At 36.8% G+C, this 12,294-nt stretch overlaps 1 protein-coding gene across 1 annotated transcript in view; it reads right to left on the reverse strand.

Moving 5' to 3' along the window:
* Positions 1-6,786: 6,786 nt before the first annotated feature.
* Positions 6,787-12,294, reverse strand: part of GALK2 (galactokinase 2) — a 51,431-nt gene continuing 45,923 nt past the window's right edge. Inside the window, exon 10 of the mRNA XM_067305691.1 lies at positions 6,787-7,792. Coding sequence (XP_067161792.1) covers positions 7,585-7,792 — 208 coding nt within the window. The 3' untranslated portion in view covers positions 6,787-7,584. The remainder of the gene's footprint in view (positions 7,793-12,294) is intronic.

The following is a 12,294-nucleotide window of genomic DNA, read 5'->3' on the forward strand; positions in this document are numbered from 1 at the left end:
ATTCATGAATCACAGAAAGCAAGACTCTAATAAAACTTAAAAGTTGGAAACATTACATAGCACTCATCTATGTCATCCTTAAAAAAATGGGATGTTGAAACTTTTTATAGCTTGATTAAAAGCCTGAAACCTTCTATTCATTTTACAGCTAAAAGAGAACAAGATGGATGGTCTTTCCTGCCTTCACATAATGAGTGTAAGGCAGCTAATGAATGCATGCCATGAAATGTCTAGCGAAAACCTAAAAAAAGAATTAGAGTATTTTTGTTTGAAGAATTAGAGTATTTTTACTGTTTCATTTTAGTGGCACGTATTTCAAAGGAAAAGGAACTTATCTCCAAAAAACACATCTAGGAATTAAAGATGGCCCCTAATGAACAGACAAAGGAAGTAAAAGGAGAAACCTTTCAAGCTGAAAAAGCAGAGTTCAAAATATCATCCTTCTTACAAAATTTCCTGAAAATAGGCTTGTGGAGCACAAAAGTCAATTCTGGAAACACTAGAACTATGAAAGCAAGTCCAGTAGTCGGCACTTTCAAAAATAAATAAAAACATCAGGCAACAACTCTATGCTAATTGTATTTAAGAAATAAAAGACCACCTACATAGAAAGCAAAAATCTCATTAGTGGAGCCAAAGCAGATCACTGAGATTCAGACTCTGTTAACCCAACCCCTTAGGCTTGCTTGGAAGAGCTTACAAAGTCACTGCCATTTTCTTACTGATGGAACAGAAGTAACTATAAACTGTGTACAGAGGTACCAAGTCCCCTAATTCAAGTGTGCCGCAACAAGTGCATTTCTTGAAATAATTGTGCTCTCACTTTCAGGAGGTCTGAATAGGTTTTTCATGTTGAGTGAGCACAGCTAAGACAGGGAGAAAGAAGATCACCAAAGAGCAGGTTGTGTGATGCTGCTAGTTTAGTATCATAATGATAAATCCCACAAATCATTACATTTTTCTGTCATTAAAATTTGATTTGTTTAACCAGGGGACACAGGTCACAGAATCCATCTTCTAATATGAAATCTTAATTTATTATGACTACTTATGCAATAGCATAATATTTTCATATGAGAATAAAGAGTTTGGTGATAGGAAAACAATTTCCTATAGCATCTTAAGACAGTGGGAGGGGAGCATTGCTTCAAAACTATTTTTTGGTATTTCTCAGAAAAAAACTATTGGAGACACTCCATCCATCTGCGTTCATCTGGTGGTGACAGAGCGGTACTTGTGCTCGACAACTGATCAACCCTAGAGACCGAGCTTGGCTGCTTAATCTGTACCCCCTAACACGAGTTTATCAGCAATCAACTAACAAAATATTTGATTGCTTCATGAAGGCAAAACCCCCAAAATCTCATAATCAGGAGAGTTAAATATTTTATGAATTTCAGGCAGGACAATAAATTGTGGAGTTTTTCATCAACCATAGTGAGGGGCTGGTAAATCCCTCCTTTGAAGCAGCTTATAGTAGCTGTCAGATTCCCTCTAGAGGAAGCACTGAAAACCAGTTCCAGCCATGATCTGCTGTCTCCCTGTTGGCCATCATCAGGTTATTATAGATCTTCACAAGCAAAAGCTGCCCAGGACTCCTCTCACTCTCTCATACAGTCTTCTGAAAATGAGAACATTTAAAAAAAAATTTTTTTTAAAGGCTTTTGAAAGCTTATCATCTGCTCTGCTGCTGATATAGTTAGATTTATTCTATAAAGAACTGCACAGGAATTTACCTGGAAATATCCTCAGGGTCCAGGCCTGACCACGAGTGACTTTTAAAACAGCTCAATAGGTATTTTTTCCTTGATCTTTAACCCTTCATCCCAAAACTTTTCCAATCAAATTTTTCAAGGTATAGTTAATATTTGGCTTAGATTAATTTTATGATTCAGTTGTGGAGTTTTAATGTTATCCTGCAGAAGATTCCTAAATCCTTTCTAGACTCCTTTAGTTCTGATTTCAGCTCCTGTTTTCTGTTACAGTTTTTAGTTCAGCTATGATAGCTAGAGCTGACTGTTAGAGCTGAGTATTTGGTTCCAACATCATAAAATTAGGTTCAGACATTCATAAAAATTTATAATTTGTGCAGCTGCTGTTGCTGCTTAAAAGTGGGTCACTGAATTCTTCCTCAAGGATAGTTTCTCCTTGTAAAACTGTTATCCTAATTCCTCTCCAGACAGAAGCCATTACAGGACAGGAAGGAAATAGTTCCAGGAGAGATCATAAAGGATGTTCACTGGAAGAAAAACAGTAGAAAACTCTTCATCATTAATCAGAACAATTTAATTCTATTGCTATCAATATTTGATCCATGGAAGAGCACTTAAAAATCCTACTCAAACCCAGGGCAGCCTAGCCAACAGAATTTTTTATATCTATATATCTGTCACATGAGACACAGATAAGCCAGAAAACATAGAATAACATGAATAGAGTCCTCCATTATATGAAGTCCAGCAAAGCAAAAGCCTTTAATATTAGTCAGTGACAACTGCAGTAAGAGTTTCATACAAACCTGCTTCAGTATCCCTTGAAAAATTGAATTGGAATAAAAGCACATCTGGCTTGATCACTGGCTAACAGAACGTATTTTTCTTCCCACCCCAAATCACACACAGCTTGGCTGGAAAGATGACAGCTGCTTGGGCACTAGTGTGTTTCAGCTTGAAGTACATCTAATCTTTATTGAGTTATTGGAGCCTCATGTGCCAAGTGCAGAAAGGCAGGCTGTTGTGGGGAGAGGATGGGGGGGGTTTTGCCTCTTTAATATTAATGTGTAATCTTGGCCAGCAAAGTAGTGCTTAGGAGACAATAGCAATTCTCTAAATGCATTGGACTTAAAACCCGAATGCTTTTGTATAAATCCTCACTCAGTTTGCTGCTTCTCCATGAACCACTGCTATCAGAAATCAGTCTCAAAATATTTTACTGATCAGCTAATTCTGAAAGCTCCTTAGTGTCTTCTCAATTGGTTAGCTTCAACATTTTTTACTCCTTTGCAGATTTTTCATTAGTTAATAAGTCTTACACATACTGTGGATATAGCATGAATGTATACTGTTAGGGATAGTGGGCTGGGGTAAAATCCAGGTTTTGTTCAACTTGGTGACAAAATCCGCAGAGACTTCAGTGGGTCCAGCGAATGTTCATCTGCAGGCTTTACTGGTAAAATAGTAGCTGACCTGAAGGATCTTTTTGTTTTTTTAAAGAAATACTACTTTGATAGTTTTCTTGTGTTTAGAAGATTTTTAGTAAATCACAGAGGGGGGGAAAAAAATCTCCTCAGCCAACTGCAATTCCCAATACGCCTATTACAACTCCGTTCTACTACCTAGCAGTAGGCAGCTCGAAAAGGCAGTAGCCTTTTACTACCTCGCCAGGAGCATTACAGTCCTGTTGAAGCACATGAGATTACAGAGGAGGCTCGGTGCTGCTCACTGTGAGCGCAGCGGCACGTGCGGTCTCCCAGTGTTACAGTGCTGTCATCAGAGGCTGTGATGTGCTATCTTGCAGAATGTCTTAGTTAATTATTTTTGACGCAAGTCCAAAAGGAGAGGGCAGAGCATCAGAAATGAGATCAAGAACAGAATTGGTCTTTTGTCTTTGTTTTATGGGAAGCAGAATCTCAGAAGGGCGTTCAGCAAAAGGCTGGCTAAAACAGAAGTGCTGAGGCGAGACAGGTGTTGCGGCAGTACAGTACTGCCTGGCGGCGCTTCCACTGCCGAGCCTGGCTGTGCTGGGAAAGCTGCCAATCAAGGCTACATCACAGAAAGCAGTTTTCAGTGAAAGTTCCCCCTTGTTCTGTTCTCTGCATTGCAGACCCTTAACATGAGCTCTTACTAATACCTAAGCCTCCATCTCAAAATTAGCATTTAAAATGTAATTTAACAATCTTTGTGATTCACAGGTTTAGTGATGTTAAGCCTTATCAGTCTGGTTTTCATGCTCTTGTTACTTCTCAGTACTGGTCCTCTTATAAAGTCCACTTTTTTTGTTGAAGCATATAGTGACAAAAATCAGAAGGCGCTACTTTAATCCTAGCCGTAACAATTACGATTTCCATGGTAGCTCTTTTTTGGAAAAAGATAGCTCTTGTGAATGTTGTTCTGGATTTATCTTTGTTTAACTATAGCTGATTGGGATTTAGCACACACATGAATCTGCTAGGTAGCTGAAAATATAAAGCTTTCACTTGACTGAAACTGTAGCACACCAGTTGCTCCAACATATCAAGATGTTATTAAAGAGACACGTAGACTCAGAGAGGAATTTTGGAAGGATTATACTGAGTAAGTGCATGGCAGTTATTAAAATACAAGTTGGCATTCAAATCATATTAATAGCATAAGTAATAAGTAAATAAAAAGTAAATAAAATAAGTAATTACTGTATATTGGGTTAATATATATATGTGTGTATATATACACACACATATATATGTATCTTGAGTGCAAGAGAGAAAAATGTCAAATATACAGTCTTCATCCCCTCCCTTCAAGTGAATGGTAAAATTACTCTCATTCTATTTGGGAGCAGGAGCATGTACAGTGATGAAGTACATGTCAATGGGATTAAGATAATACAGAGTATTAGCATGGCACCAGGCAATGTTGCTGCACATAGATGTCTGACAGTGTCTCCACTCTAAATCCTTTTTGGAAAGGTTTAGATCCTATTTACTGCACAGTAAGATTAAACTCATGATTGAATGAATTGCAGTCCGACATTATAATGAGATAAAATCATATTGCACTGATAATCATAGCTCATGCTAATAGCATCACCTCTGCACATATTGTCTGACATTAATTCTATTATTTTATCATATATATATGTATATACATATATATACCGATTTGCATGATTTTTGGCTAGAGGAGGGATTTTGCAGATGTAGTCAGAAAAAGATATTTAAAAATACAGATCTGGAAAGACTTAACAAGCTTAAAAGTTGCTGCTTTCTATGTAGAAATTCTCATTCAAACCAGAATCTTCTTGCTTTGTTTTTCGAAATACTGTGTGTGTACTTGCTGCTTACCTTACACATTGTTCATATAGCAGTCTCATGCTCTGATTATGCTTTTTTTTTTCCTATTGTATAGGAAAATGTCTTCAAAGGTTTAAAAAAAAAAGCCACAAACTTTCATTCTTTTTTTTTATTTAAAAAGAAACATTTATTTTCTGCTGGTAGTACGTAAATAAAAATGTCTTGAGTGCCATTTTTATGTATATAGTTTGAATATTCTACATCTTTCATTGAAAGTTATGTCCCAATTTTTATTTTGCAGATTACAGGAAAAGTATAAAAAAGGCATTGAAGCGATAAAGAAGGAAAGGAAAGAAATGAATCAGAAATTTAAAAGGTTTGCTTTCATTCTTTTGTAATATGCCATTGTTCTGATTTTTTCATTTATGAAAATATCACTTACAAGATTCACTGACAGAAAAGTTCTGAAATGTACTGCAGATGGAAAACTTGCCTGCATGTTTTTTGGGAAAATTTTGTGACTACATGTGTCATGCTCAACTTGGAGAAAAAAAACAAAAAAGAGCTAAAATACCTTTATTCTGTTCTTAGACAGATTAGACCTTCCAGGAATCCAGCTGAACTAAAGTTCAACACAGCTATAGTAATGAAAGAATTGGTATGTACAGTATTGTAATCTGCTTTTATGACAGAAAATGAATTAAAATGAGGATTATTAGTGTCCTTGTATTTAATAAGACAGGTTGTAATAAAGCCATGGTATTATTTTCTTTAAAACCTCTAAAGCTGTCTTGGAGATTCTTGAAGATCTTTGCTTATTGTTATTTGATTTTTGGAGTCCTGTATTTACAGGTTTGGTTGAACGTACAGCACATCTGCTGTACATTACAAATGGGGGTTACAAGACACTGAATTCCCTTGGATAGTAATATTGAATGCCTGTTATAAGATTAGACCATTCTGTAATTCTACCTCCTGTTCTTAACTGTCACCCTTATTCCCCTTCTCAAATGAATCCTTCTAACTCTCCTCCCTCCAAATCTGGTCTTTCTGTTCCTCCCCATCATGCCCAGAGCCTCTCCTTTGACTTTCTTTTCCTGAGTACTGTCAGCTGATTTTCTTGATCTACAGCATTCCTGTTCCACTCTTTCTGGTTGTCAGAAAACACAAATCCTCTCTAATGATAATATTACCATTAGATGTCCCCTCTGAGGCTCCTGAAAAGATCTGGCAGTCTGTGTTGGCTGTTGTTCATCTGCTGTGTTCAGATTTGGCAGAGTCCTCTCAGTAGCCTCTAAGAATTCATTTTTGGCCTGAATTAGCATGGGTAATGTACAGAGGATCTCTTCTGAGAGATCTCTAATTTTGTGCAGACTTCTGGACAATCACATGTGCTTAGCATCACAGAAATGTGCACAGCAACAAATCTTGCTATGTCTTTATGGCTTCAAGGGTTATGACATTAGCAAAACTTCCGCTGAGTTTTCATTGCACATAGCAAAGCAGTAGAATATTTTGGACTGTGAAAGATAGGGCCCAGGAAGCTAATTTTCCACTTGGAAGCAGGTTTAAGACCTCTTTGGGGTATCTTAACCTACACCCACCTCTTTGAGCAATCATATTCATTTTTCCTACAGAGGAGATAGATGAGTTATGAGTTGCAGATGTTCTATTTCCAGTGCATTGCAATTATAACCTTGAGAGTGTCAGGAGCTTCCTTAGGCATTGCTTCACCATTTGTTCATTCATTTAGTAAAGGGAATATGCTGTCACGCTCAGCTCACAAACAGCATTGATTTTGTTGAAACTTTTATTGAAAATCCCTGAGAACAGCTATAGGGTGAAGAGAATAGTTTGCAAATGGAATGACCTCTCCATTTTTTAACAGTAATCATGATGCCGCTTACTCTGCCCAAGAAAACCAGTAATTCTGTCAGCTTCTGTCTGACTTGGAAAAATTGACAGTTGTCTCAAATTCTGAAAAAGAATCAGGAACTGTTGTGACACTAAGTTCAGAGGGGTTTCCTGCTTCACGTATGTTCCTAATGCTGTATTGGGGCCAGCAGGTACTCCTCCAATATTATCATTAATTACAATAATAATCCTCTTTGAGACTACTATAAAACTTGTAATGTTTAGCAAGGTCCTTCCAGTTTTTTGAATACTTCTGTTTGATCTTTTATTTTTACAGGACTTAAAACCAAAAAACATTCAGCAGCAGAAGTGAATAAGCACTGAACAGCTCTGCAAACATTGCGAGGTTCCAACAATGAAATAGCTCATTTTTCCACCTGCTCTTACTTTTGTAACAGTAAAAAGAAAAGATAAAAGATCCACTGTAACAAAGTATCATCAATTTCAGCATTTCAGTTTTCCATGTCAGTAGTTTTCTATAAATCAATGTTTACACTGAAAGATATTTTTAGGATGGAAAAAATAGACTTTATAATCTAAGAGTGTTCTTTTAATTGCTTCTTCAGAAATAAATTTTGATTATAGCAACTGCTTATTGTAATAAAAAAAACAGGAAAAGGATTAATTTATCCTGCCAGTTCTAAATGCCCTACACAGTTTCTTTAAAATTTTTACATTCTTTAGGCCTCAACAAAAACTAAAGCTCCTCTTCCAGGTTTGGTAGCAAACAGACTGTTATTCTCCAATGCTAATCTCTGGACATTGGTTTGGTAATAAGCTTTTTCTACATTTTTTAGGAAATTATTCAGCTTGTCAGTAGGCACCATTGATACAGTGCAGCCGCCCCATCCAGCTCCAGTCAGGCGTGACCCAACAGCCCCAAATTGCCTAAAATAAAAATAATAGAAAAAATATCATGAAAGGGAAACCAAAAGAAGGTAATTTGTCATATATAAAATTCCTGTAGAAAACTAGTGAACACTGGACTCAAAACACATCTGTATCTTCTAAAGCCCACTCGGTTGTATGAGACATTCCAGCAATTTGCAATTATCATTTTGGACAAAAAAATGCTGGCACTTTAAACTCTGCAATGTAATCATTTCTGTCAATTCCAAAAGTCACCCTCTTTTATAATGCTTCAACATCAGCTGTTTTAAGGATCACAGCACAGCTGAGATGAAGAAAGCAGGGGAAGAAAAGAATTGTTAGCAACATTCATAAGACATCAGAAGTGAAAACAGAAATACATGACAAAAATAGTAGAAGAGGATTCATAAACTAATTGCACAGGATGCAGGCATGCAAGCCCTTTTGTAATGTGGCAAAGACAAATAGCTCTATTCTTCCAGGACAGATCTAAAACATGCTGAAGATTCACAGGCTTCTGCAGGACTACTGAGATTGCTGGTCAAGAAAAGGAGAAGTCAGAAACTCTTAAGAAGTCATACAAAGAGTCATTGCACTCAGTCATCTGAATGGGCAGAGTTAGTTATCTATCTTTAAACTAGACAAACTGCATGAACTTAACAGATTTACAGCAGTAGAGGTAAAATAAGAATCCAGTCCCAAAGGAGAAAAAAGCCCTTAATGGGGAGGGTGAAGAACAATGACAAATAAATAACATCCAAAACATAAACCATTCCCAGCCTCAAGATACTGGGCCACTAGAAAAGTCCTACAGCAAATTCCATGACATTACTCCGCAAGATTCAGATGCCACTTTATTAGAATTTAGTTGAATTATTTTCCTTAATTTGCTCACCTATGTTCCCTATCTTCGGTTAGATTCAGAAAGAGTAGGCAAATACCACGTAATAAATTTATTTGGGGCATTTCTAACATTGAACAGGATGATTTAGAAAGCTCATTTGAAATCTTATTCTCATGAGAGATCTAATCTGATTTGCAAACAAATACTTTTGATATGTTTCCAGTACCGAGGCATTGTGAGATTTACCAGTCCTAGAATGTTTTAGGGAGAGTGGGCATCATGTGAATAGTATATTGGAAAATGACAGCTCGTTCTGAGTAGGCTGTGGTTATTTTTCATATGTGCATTTTATGTTAAATGAATGTGGTATACTGCTGGGTTAGTTGAGGTTTAGGTCATATTTCAAGCAAGTACTTACATATGTGTTTCATTCTAAACATGCTTACATATCTTCTTGAATAGAAACACTTTCTTCAGTGTGCCTGTATGGTGCCACCCGGCATATTGACTCGATTTTATGTTCACTCTTTATTTCCTGTTGGTGTTTTATTTTACTTATTATTATTATTCCTGTAAGCCACTCTTATTCTCTGTTGCAATTTTTTGTGGTCCATGTGGACCAGTTTCTGCTCCATGGAGCAACCTCCTAAAACGAGCAGGATCCAAACCGGTCTCAACTGCAATCGACAGGGAAATTCCCATCAACTTCATAAGGTCCAATCCATGTCTCAAAGTCTGCTAAATCAACTGGCTGAACTCATCTGGTCTGTTACTTCAGTCAGAACTTTGCATTTCAGATAGTGTCTGGCTTTTATTTTGGTGGGCAACTGAAATCCCTGTAGAACTGTTCTGAACCTTTTATTGATTTCATAATTCTCTGCGGTCATGCTGATGCCTCATTTTTACTGAGTCATTTTAAAATACTTAGTTGAAAGAAGCATAATGTAGACAAAAAATATGCCTGTTTCAGAGCTTAAGTCACTGTGTTTCAAAATACTGTGGCTAACAGTTTCAAATATGGTGATTACTATTGGATGCTTAGGGCTCAGTGCTGAGGAACTTGGCATTGTGATGAGCAGCGCTGCAACACCTGAAAACTAGGTACCTGATATTAGAAGAATTCAGAAATGAGCACCTAGTTCTGCATGTATTGGAAATGTGGTGGATGGGAGTTATCTAGGTCAAACATGAGAAAGTTAACATTGGAACAGATCTGAAACTGTCTTTTTCATCCACTCTTAATCATCTCAGTTCAGTCCTAAGCTGTACTCCTCTGTTAAAGTGGGCTTCACGGCCAGACACCCTTCTTGTGCACTGGTATCCGAATCATGCATTCATGAAGAAAAGAGGAGTAAAAGCAGACACTGACTCTTTGGACAATAATCTCATGGATAGAGCACTCATCCACACCGTGAGAGTCATGGATTTAATGTATGGGAAAGTATCCTGTGCACCACCTGGGCTATGATACAGCCATGAGTACATGTAATAGGGGGTGAGAAGGGCACACAAAAAAAGACAATGTATTTCTGCAGTCCATTGGTTGGGGCGCTCAGCTCCGATTCCTGGGTTCTGGTCTTTGCTTCTCTAAGTTTTTATATATCTTGTTTCAGTATTCGCTGGATAAAAAGAATTATCTTATGAATGCTTGCGTGTGTGCATCTGTGCATTGATGCATGTGTATAAGTGAGACTGAAAACATCAATACTATAACAAATAAATGATGAATAAAATTGGAAGCAATACAGTTTGGTATATGGAAGCAATCGTAAGACATAGCAGTACCTTATTTTTAAACAGTTGTGCTGTGAGAGGTGGAAAAAAAAATCGCAGCAATATTGTTGGTTCCAATTACTCAAAATCATGAATGAGCTATTCAGAAAGCATGGGGTAAACATGATGAGTTTTAAATATATAAATGTGAATATATGTATTTATTCATATTAAGTGTATTCTGTTCTGTAGCTTAGTGTGCATTTGAATAACATCTTTAGGCTTTTTCGACTCTGTAAGAGCTGCAAACTTTTTTTTTTTTTTTTAAATAAAAGTCTGGATTTTCATATTGTAACTCCAGGCTTTGCTGCTCTAAGCAAATCATCAGTCATAAGAGTCTTGATAAAATGCAGAGTTATCTCTGCTACCATAATATACCTTGATACAATGTAAAAATTGTATCCTTTTAAACTTTGGCGCTCTTCAAGTGTAAGGGGCGTAGCTGGTAACACAAAAATTATTAGGATTTGTATCACCAGAAGATGGAAAATAAGGGGATGAAAGAAGGTTATTTGCAACACTTTAAGAAATCCGAGAGATTTTTCAAAAGTACCTAAGGAACTCAGGAGCTCAGTTCCAACTTTTTGTTTCTTAATTGTTTAGTACTTTCTGTTTTATTTGCTTTAAAAAGGCTAACAGGTAAAACAGCTATTAACAGCATGAGATAGGTTAGAGAAAGTACAAGTCTTCTGTCTTTGCAAAAAAAAAAAACAAAACACTGACCAACTAGTGGTTACACTTTTCAGCACTACAAACCACAGCAAGTATGGATCCCTTTCTTTCTTGGCAGACATTGTACAGTAAAACATAAAGATCTAGGCAAAACAGAAAACATCTGGATATGCAGATTATTCTTTGCAGTTTAAACCTTGTAAGGAGAGAGCAGCAGCAGACTCAGGCAATTCTGTGGAATGTATTTTTGGAACAGCTTTTTAAAGTTGCAAGGCAGCTGTATATCATTGTAAGCAAAGAATGTAATTTATGTAGTTCCTGGCCCATTTCTATAATCACATCAGCCAAGTTTTCCTAGAGTGACTAGTGATTTTACGTGCCTTAATTTTTTAATGCCCAACTTCAGCAAAGTCAGAGTTTTTTCCAACAGTTTTCAAAAATTAGATGCTGGCTTAAGCTGGATTCATCTAAAGTCACTATTCACTTTCATAAATCTAATTACAGAATCACAGAAAAATCATTAAAGAGTATCAAGCTTTAGAAAAGGGAGAAGATATATTTCCTAGAAAATTTTCCTGATGGGTCAAGACTGTAAAGAATAATGAACTAGTAATTCATTTGTTCTGTCCAATGAATGTAATAAAGAACAATTAAAATCATTAAACAGTATCAATTAAAAATCATTTCACAGTATCAATTAAAAATCATTTCACACTGACTACACTCTACTGTGGTGCTTAGCTATGCTCATCATACTAGCCATGGGCTCTTCTGTTGGTAATTTAGAAAGAAATCTGATGTAACATGGGCACACATCACTTTTTTCCTTCGCTATTTATATTTTGGTCCCTGGAACTGAAATGCTCTGATTAATTTTAATTTAATTTAGTAAAATCCTAACTGTGTACTCCCTTCCTTTGGGTTCTGTGGCTATGTCTATGCTACCGCCTGCTAGTTAGTGTCACGATACCCGTGTTGGCTCGAAGAGCAGCAGCTGTCTAGTCATGGCAGCACAGAGCTCAGCATAAATGAGAAACAGAGAACGTCACCCCCATGCTGAGCTTCACGCTGCAACAGATCACTGCCAGGGTCCACGCTAGTTTATTTAAACGTAGCACAGGTAGCTGCATGCTGTAATGTGGAGCTGTCATTTTATACCTGTCTGTTTTCTCCAGCTTGAGACAGGGTAGTTTTCTCCCAGCATTTTTTGAGAACAGGCCCTATTAGTATG

Source organism: Apteryx mantelli, chromosome 15 (genome assembly GCF_036417845.1).
Source record: "Apteryx mantelli isolate bAptMan1 chromosome 15, bAptMan1.hap1, whole genome shotgun sequence".
NCBI lineage: Eukaryota > Metazoa > Chordata > Aves > Apterygiformes > Apterygidae > Apteryx > Apteryx mantelli.